The sequence below is a fragment of the Clarias gariepinus genome, chromosome 24 (genome assembly GCF_024256425.1).
Source record: "Clarias gariepinus isolate MV-2021 ecotype Netherlands chromosome 24, CGAR_prim_01v2, whole genome shotgun sequence".
NCBI classification, from domain to species: domain Eukaryota; kingdom Metazoa; phylum Chordata; class Actinopteri; order Siluriformes; family Clariidae; genus Clarias; species Clarias gariepinus.
This window is the reverse complement of record NC_071123.1, coordinates 640,001-649,019: the sequence shown is the minus strand read 5'-3', so window position 1 is coordinate 649,019 and position 9,019 is coordinate 640,001. Positions and strand designations below refer to the sequence as shown.

The 9,019-nt window shown below is 40.7% G+C and overlaps 1 protein-coding gene across 2 annotated transcripts in view; it reads right to left on the bottom strand.

Moving 5' to 3' along the window:
- Positions 1-5,816: 5,816 nt before the first annotated feature.
- Positions 5,817-9,019, bottom strand: part of LOC128512206 (zinc finger Y-chromosomal protein 1) — an 11,115-nt gene continuing 7,912 nt past the window's right edge. For both annotated transcript variants that reach the window (XM_053485364.1, XM_053485365.1), the window contains exon 9: positions 5,817-9,019. This exon is cut by the window's right edge and continues 95 nt beyond it. In XM_053485364.1, the coding sequence (XP_053341339.1) occupies positions 7,757-9,019 (1,263 nt within the window). In that variant the 3' untranslated portion in view covers positions 5,817-7,756.

Here is a 9,019-nt window from a genome sequence, read left to right as displayed (position 1 = left end):
GCACAGCCGGAGATGTCATATGTGCCAGGTGAATTATTGGTGGCTAGTGGATTGTACACTCTACCCGCTAAACACTCTTTTAGTTTACCTGTAGTGGTAAAAAATTACACTCAAAATTATATAACAGTCCCTCCAAAAGCAGTGATTGCTAAAATGCATGCTGTTAAGCGCATAATCGAAACCTCTTCAAGACATGACTTCCTTCAGACTCAAATTAACTCGAACTGCTCACAAATCAAAGTTAATTTTGGCGATTTCCCTTTATCAACAGAATGGAGTAGTCGGATCTTGACCTTGTTGAACACGATGCCTGAGGTGTTTGCATTACATGAAAAGGACTATGGGCGTACAGATAAAGTAAAACATCGTATCAAGCTTAGTGATGGCCTATTCACCCACAGGATGTCGATGCTGTTCGCAAACACCTGCAAGTATTGCTGGCTGCTGAAATTATTAAAGAATCTGAGTCTTCTTTCGAGATACTTCAGTACGCCCTTATATAGACTTTAGGAAGCTTAACTTCCAAACGATAAAGGACGCATATGCCCTACCCAACTTGGAAGAGGTTTTTTCTGTATTAAATGGCTCAAAATGGTTCTCAGTTTTGGATTTGAAAACTACCAAATTAAGATAGAGGAAGCGGATAAAGACAAGGATTCTGGGAATTTAACCGAATGCCACAAGGAATCACAAATGCTCCCAGTACTTTTCAGCGGCTCATGAAGAGCTGTATAGGTGATCTCAATCGAAAACAGGGGCTGATTTTCATTGATGACCTTATAGTTTTTTCTGAGACACTCGAAGAGCACGAACACCGATTGGTGCAGGTCCTTTCCCGTCTGAAAGAATACGGCTTGAAACTATCACCTGAGATATCCAATATTACCGATATTTGGGGCATATTGTTTTAGAACACGGCGTAGAAACCAACCCCAGAAAAGATTAAGGCTATTACTGTAAAACATGGCCAAGGCCAGAGACTCTCAAGGAACTAAAATCGTTCCTGGGATTTGCTGGGTATTATAGGAGGTTTGTTCAAGACTTCTCTAAGATAGTCAAGCCCCTGAACAACCTCACAGCAGGATATTCCCCAATTTGAAAAGGAAGAAAGTGTAAGAACACAGGCCAGCAGTACTATGATCCAATAGAAAACCTGGGGGTCAAATGGGATGCTTACTGTCAACAGGCCTTTGAGATAATTGTGGAGAAACTAACAACTGCTCCAGTTTTGGGATACACTGACCCTAGATTGCCCTATATACTACATACTGATGCCAGTACTACAGGCTTAGGTGCGCGTTATATCAAGAGCAAGACAGCCAATTGAGAGTCTTCTGAACTGGACTCCATATGGACTTAACACATTTTCTGTTATACTGAACTTCCAGCCTCCTAACACACAGTATGAGTGCAGATCAATCCCTGCTATCCGTTATCACCCAGATGAGGATGGGTTCCCTGTTGAGTTTCTCTCAAGGTGTCTTCCTGTTACCATCTCAGGGAGCTTTTCCTTGCCACTGTCTCCGTCATCTTCAGCTTGCTCTTCATGGACAGTCTTATTATTTTGATTCATACACATTTACATTTTATACAGTTTTAATAATTCTTTAGATTGTGTAAAGCTGCTTTGTAACAATGTCAATTGTTTAAAAGTGCTATACAAATAAAAGTGAATTGAATATTGATATATATATCATAATACACCACCATGCATCACATTGACACTAACAGTAACATTTATTTATTTATTTTAAATATGAATGTTTATAATATTAATATTATTTGTATTTCAGTCAGACATTAATTTGCACATGGTCCCTAACTCAGTAATAACGCAGTAGGTGAGGTGCTTTAGCCGGACTCTGTTAGCGAATCTCCGCCACAAATTGGAATTTGTGAAACTTTACCGCGGTAGAAGAGATTAAAAAATCTGATTGTCAAACTGAGGCAACAGTTTAAGAATTCATGAGAATGGATTATTAAACTGAGGGCACGAATTGCAAAACCCTTTATTTTTCTCCTCTAGGTGACTTTCAGGGCTCCATCACTTTTGCGCATTTAAGATTAAATTTATTTTTGAACTGTGTTTGAACTCTGTCTATTCTGTGCGCTCACAATGAAAAATGTTTTTAAAAAGCTACACATGCATTAACTGCAGCAGCGTTATAACCATTTCAGCCAATCAGACACTGGAGGCGGGCAGATTTGGACTGTCTGTTTTCTGATTGGCTCCCCAGTTCTCCACTTCTCATTTGAATTCATGTAAGCTGCATTATTGCATGTGTTAGTTCATAGCGTTCAAATCTTATTTATTTCACTTCTGGTATAATGCTCTGTAGCTCTTTGTCTGTTTTCAGTCTCAACAGCTAGAATCAACACACCAGGTTTAAAATAATACTGTATATTCTAATACTAATGTCTTTCTTTATATTTTATATATTTATAGTTTATTTGTGTTTAACAAAACGTCGGGTTGTCTCACAAACTAAAATATAAACTATAAATGTATAAAATATAAAGACAGACATTTGTTAATCTGTTAATTCATGAGTTTAACAGATTTAATTTGCACAAGGTTGCAAAACAAAGCACTTTTATAGTTTATTTGTGTTCAACAAAACGTCAGGTTGTCTCACAAACTAGTTAAAAAACACAACAAGTATAAAAGTGCTTTGTTTTGTAACCTTGTGCAAATTAAATCTGTTAAACTCATGAATAAAATCTGCCTCTATGTTTCTGATATAATATATTTTAAAAACATGTTATAGTGTAGAAAATGCATTTAGTATTTGTAAATGATCCTAAACAACTGTAGTGTACTGGTAACACATTTGCAATACAAAGGTATAGAAGACTGTGTGTACTGTAGTATAACAGAAGTATAACAGCATGCTACTGCTGTAACAAAAGTATATTCATGGTATATTAATCATGCATTTGTAACAGTAAAATTTGCTGTAATATACTTATAAAACATCAAATATATACTTTAATTTCATTAATTACTGTCAGGTATGTACGTTAGTACACACACGGCAATATCCTTTAAGTGTACTAAGTATACTTAAAGTTGTTCCACTTCTGCTCTCAAAAGTATACTTAATACACTTAAAATTGTGCTTTTGTAACTCAAATGCACTTAGTAAAAAATTTGGTTTTTTCCAAAATAGCTTACGTATGCTTTGGCATGCTGGGATTTAATATACTTAGCATCCTTTTTTTTTTTTTTACTTAAGTCTGGTGGACGTGGAGTGTTTATCCAGGGCAGGAGTAAGTGGGGTTCCTCCAGAAGCTCCTGCTGCTTCAGTCATCGCCTGTAAATAAACCTGCAAGAACGCCACAGGCCGTGGAGCGCTGCATGAGTTCGCTATTACCTTCTACAGCTGAAGAAAAAAGCCACTACAAACACAAATCAAGACAAAATTAATAGGCAGCACTTAACAGAAAATATTTTTAAAAAAATGTGTAATCTGCCATGGTGATTTGCATTGTTTTTGTTTTTAAAAATTTTTGTTCTTGGTTGATCTGTGTTTTAATGTGCTGTTAGTTTGAGCACTGGACATTTCATTAGGTTTTGTTCAATAGGTAAATGTCTGAATGTTCAGATTATACTGCACTTTTTTCTCAGCACCACAAATCTCTATCAGTTTGCTTAGTTATCCGCACTAAAGGGTTATGGGTTGTTTTTTTTTCAAAGATGCACTATTAGCGGGCAAAATTTTTTTTTAATTATTAAGAAAATGTACTGTAGAGGAAGGGCATCCGGTGTAAATCCTGTGCCAAGCTTGTATGTGCAGAACGGATGGTCCACTGTTTTGACCCCTTGAATCAAGAATGAGTTTATCAGAGGGACAACCCATGTTACAGTAGATGTTTTGGAGATAAAGTCAGAGAGAAAGACAAAGACAATAAAAGTAATGTTTACTTTGGTTCTACCTGATATATCAGAAAACCCAAATAAACAGTTTGATGTCTAAAGCCTTGCCGTTAACACACACCAGGAAGGCTTCCATATAAGCACACACACATATATATATATATAAATATGTTTATCATTGTGTTTTGTTATTAAAGGGTTAAAGTGTTGAGAACACTGCTGCTATGCGACAGCATTGATTAATGGCTTATCATTTTACTGTAAACAAGTTAGCTAGCTAGCAAACTACGTTTTTTTTTAAGGACAACGTGAAGCTTCAGTGACGTCAAAAAATACAGCCATCAGTAACATCAACACTTACCTTAGATGTGCTGGTGACTTAAGAAGAAAACACTTGAGGAGAAAATCTATTCAGTTAAATATCATGATTTTGATTACATATTTAAAAAAAAAAAAAAAAATCAGTAGGGGGCAAACACTTTTTCACACCACCGTATATCTGTTTGCATGTCAGGTAGAAAATGTTGCAGTTCCTGTATAATCCTACAGGTGGTGCTCTAAACTATTTAAACTATTTAAACTTTGGCAGGCAGTGTATGGTAGGAGAGATGTATTTGTTATGAAGTTTGTCTGATACAGAATCACAACATAAATGGGATAAAGATAATATCTTGGTGATTCCCATACCTATTTACTTATTAGTTACTATACTTGTTACTTTTGGCATCTTTAACACAACTCTATGTTAGCACAACCTTTATGACAACACTTGCATCACGACTCACGGGCGTGGTCAGATGTGTCAAAAGTTATGAATTAGAAACCGTTTACAGGAAACTGTTATTACAAAAAAAAAGTGTAACGCACAAATAATGTAATATAATAATAGCTATAATCGTTTGCCTATTTGCACCCATTGCAATTTATCTACCTCACTATTTATACAGTGGAACCTCGGATTACGAGTAACGCGGTTTACGAGTGTTCCGGAAGACGAGCAGAGATTTTTAATAAATTTTGACTTAAAAAAAAACGAGCGTTGTCGTAGTTTACGAGCTCCGAGTATCATGTATAACGCATGCGCTTCTTGATTTGACACCGAGCGTCTAGTCATCACAACTGAGCCAACGGTTTTTCTCTCTCTGGCGCTGCGGGTATTCATCTCGGCTGCTGGGACTTAGTGCTCGTCTCTTACTGGTATAATCAACATCCGTGTGTGTGTGTCACACGCTCTCTTTCTCTCTCACCTTTATTGTGTGTCAGTGTTTGAGTGTGTGTGTTATGTGTGTGTGTTTTTCTTTCTCTTGCGCTGCAGAGTGTGTGTGTTTTGTGTGGGCGCGTAATTTGAAACCGCGCAGGTTCGCGCACACACTCTCTCTCGTCGTTAGTGTGTGTCAGTTTTTGAGTGTGTGTGTTGTGTGCGCGCGCGTAATTTGACACCGTGCCGGGTCACACTCTCTCTCTCTCGCTTTTAATGTGTTTGTGTGTGTGTGTCTAAAACAGAAAGGGGGTGCTTCACTTACACACAACCGGCACGGTGTCAAATTACGCTCGCGCTCACACATAACACACACTCAGCAGTGCAGGAGGGAGAAAAACACACACACACAGCGCTTATTGGTCGGGATTTATTTTTACTTTTTTTTAAGGTAACATGCAGGTTAATTTATTTTATATGTATTTATTTTTTTGGGCTGTGGAACAAATAATTTTAATTTCCATTATTTCTTATGGGAAAGTGTGCTTTGATTTACGAGTGTTTTGGAATATGAGTCCACTTCCAGAACGAATTATGCTCGTAATCCTAGGTTCCACTGTATATGCAAATTATTCTGCACTGTAAAAATGCACTTCTGGTTAGATGCTAACTGTATTGTCCTTGTCTTGTACCTACATGTACAAGTTGAATCTAATCTAATCTAATAAAGAGACAGAACAATGCAGGAAAATACTTTGCCTTTTATTTCCTTTTTAACTCTTTTTTTAACAAATATGTCGAACGTTACACTCAGGACAACACAAAAGTCAGGTTTTTCATTAACAAGTGTTTACATCTTCATTCTCTCTTTACAGATCTGTGTACAAAAACAATAAGTTACAGTCGCTTTTAAATCAGTTACGCTAAACTATACAACACCGTCTCCACGCTCAACCAATAAATAATCTCACTATAAAAATGACCACGGGGGGTTGGGGAGGGGGCAAAAATGGACCAGGACATGACAGACACCCCGGACTGACCAATGGTGTTGATGGAAATGGAACTCAGTGCTTTTTTGATGAGGTGATGTCATGGCCAGAAGAAATCACTCACCGTTCGTCCAATCAATCACACACAAGGTGGGAACCTTTAAATAAAAGACGCTCTGTGATGGGTCAGGTAATACCTGGCATAATTCAGAAACCATTGCTTTCATTATGTCTGTGTACAACATACATCTTCAAAGTGCCACTGTGTGTGTGTGTGTGTGTCTGTGTGAGAGAGAGAGAGAGAGAGAGAGAGAGAGAGATTTAAATACTATGACCATATAAGAGCGTTTACACAAAAATTATTCCCAAAGTGTTTAAAACTAATTAAGAATGTACTAGAGTGCTCACAACTGGGCATCATCCTCACACACACGTACGATTCAGCCACACACATACTAGCATTAACCGTACTAGCATGACCACGCTAAGTGAATGACACCCAGCTGTTAGCGTAACCAAGTCACATGACTAGCTTTTCTCCATAACAAACCAGCCTGGTACCATCAGCATGGTAATGAAGTCCCGCCAAAACACAGGTTAAAAATATAAACAGCACACACACACACACACACACACACACACACACACACATAAAACCACAACTGAGTTGTCAGATCAAACAGAAATGGTTTTGTTGTGGATGAAGGAAACAAACTGGATGAATCGTACACACTGTTTTCACAAAAGTGCAGCTAGAGCGTACGAGTGTGTGTGTGTGTGTGTGTGTGTTTTTACTGCTAACACGTTGCCGTACAAAAGTTCAGCTCAGTGTCAGAGTAAGTATGTAAATGATTCAGTGCTGTAAATCCTGTGTGTGTGTGTGTGTGTGTGTAAAGGCAGCGTCTCTCCCTCATGATCGCCATCTGCTCTGTACAGTGGTGCTCAGAATTAAAAATGACAATTTTCTTAATAAAGTGAAACGTTTTGTTCACATTCAGTCTAAAAAACTCTTTCAGATAAAACAATCTAAAATTAAAAGACAGACTGAGGACTGGACCCCCGCCGGTGATCCTGTCCTGCCTTGGCCCGTGTGCTGATGTTCATCTCTACAACACGTTATCATGTTTTATTGCACTCTATTATCATGGACACACTCTGCGACATCCCATAATTCCACTGACAGGATGAACAACAGGGCATTCGGAGGGACTGGGGTGTGATTCTTTAGGGATGTTTTTCTTAACGTGACACGGTGATAATATTGTAAACTGTAATTATAAATATGGCATCTATGCACACACACACACACACACACACATTCACACACACAAAGACAAAAGGCCTTCCCATCATCTGTGGAAGTCATGTGACTGCGTGATGTAAATAACGAGCCAATGTTGCTCATATGATCGTGGAGGCGGAGTGAGAAAGTCAGGGACAAAGTGTTCACTCAGTGACTCACGACTCACTGAATCATTGATTAACCAAATCATTTAATCACTGGATCACCGGCTCAATGAACCACTGAATCTCAGACTCAATGAATCATTGAAGTGCTGACTCTTCAAATTATTTAAAATCCCATGAACCACTGCATCGCCAGCTGACTCACGGACTTCCACTGCCGACCCAGTGAATTACTGAATGAGACGCTGAATCAATGAATCACTGAATCTCCGACTCACTGAATCACTCACTCGGCATCATGTCTTTGTGATGGCGCATGATGTGTTGGTTTTTCTCCGACGGTCTCCGGAAGCCCTTGGAGCAGAACTGGCAACGATGTGGATAATCCTTGGTGTGGATGGAAATGACGTGGCGTTTGAATCCCGAGGCGTCTCCAGTGCTATAGTCACAGTACTGACACTGATACACGCGGCGTTCCCTTGGTCCCTTGGCACCTATCACCTTTTTAATGATGGGAGCTCCGCCCAGAGCCAGCTGCGCCGCCCCGATCGTCTTCTTGGGCGGACTTCGCTCCTGCATCTGTAACGAAGGCGCCGGTTGTTCTTCTTGCTGTTCTGTCGCGTTCTGTTGCGTCTCCTGCTGCTGCTGTTCTTTAGTGTGAACGGATAAAATGTGTCGACTCAGCACAAACGGATCAGCAGTCTTAAAGCTGCAGTGGCGGCACTGATGCGGCCGCTTGGCCTTGTGGGATACGGAGTGCTTCTTGAGCTCTGAAGGTCGATGGAACCCCTTACCGCAGACGTCGCACTTGTGAGGGTAGTCTTTCGTGTGGACGGAGATGACGTGACGCTTCAGGTCGCTGGAATTGGAGCTGCGATGATCACAAAGGTCGCACCGATGACCTCGAGCCTCGTCGTTGTCGTCGTCCTCGTGATCGCATTCAGGGTCGTGGTCCTGCGGCGTCTCCGTCAGGTTTTCCGTGAGCTGCTCCGCGTGAGGCGCCGAAACCGCCACCGTGTCCTCGTCTTCTTCCTCACGGCTGTGTTTGGTCTTCATGTGCGTCTTCAGGTTGGACGAATCGGCGGATTTGTAGCTACAGTGTGAGCAGGAGTACGGCTTCTCGCCCGTGTGCGTGCGCGTGTGCTTCCGTAGCTCGGACGGATGCCTGAAGCCTTTTCCGCACTCGACACACACGTGAGGGAAGTTTTTACTGTGAACGGCCAGCAGGTGGCGGTTTAGCAGACCCTGCTCCGCCGTCTCGTACTCGCAGAACTTGCACTTGTGTGTCTTCTTTGCAGGAAGGGCGGCCATCTTTGTTTTCTGCTGCGGTTGGAGGCGATTGGAGAAGAGCGGCGGCTGCTGGTGGAAATCTTTCAGATTTTCTGACTCGAACGGAGCCTTGGTGCTGAGTGTGTGTGTGTGTTGTGTGTGCTGCGTGTGCTCCTCCATGTGACTGTGGAAGCTGGACTTTTTGTTGGTGGTGAAGTCGCAGTCGGTGCACTGGTACTTCTTACGGCTCAGGATGTCCTGGTGGTGGTTCCGAGT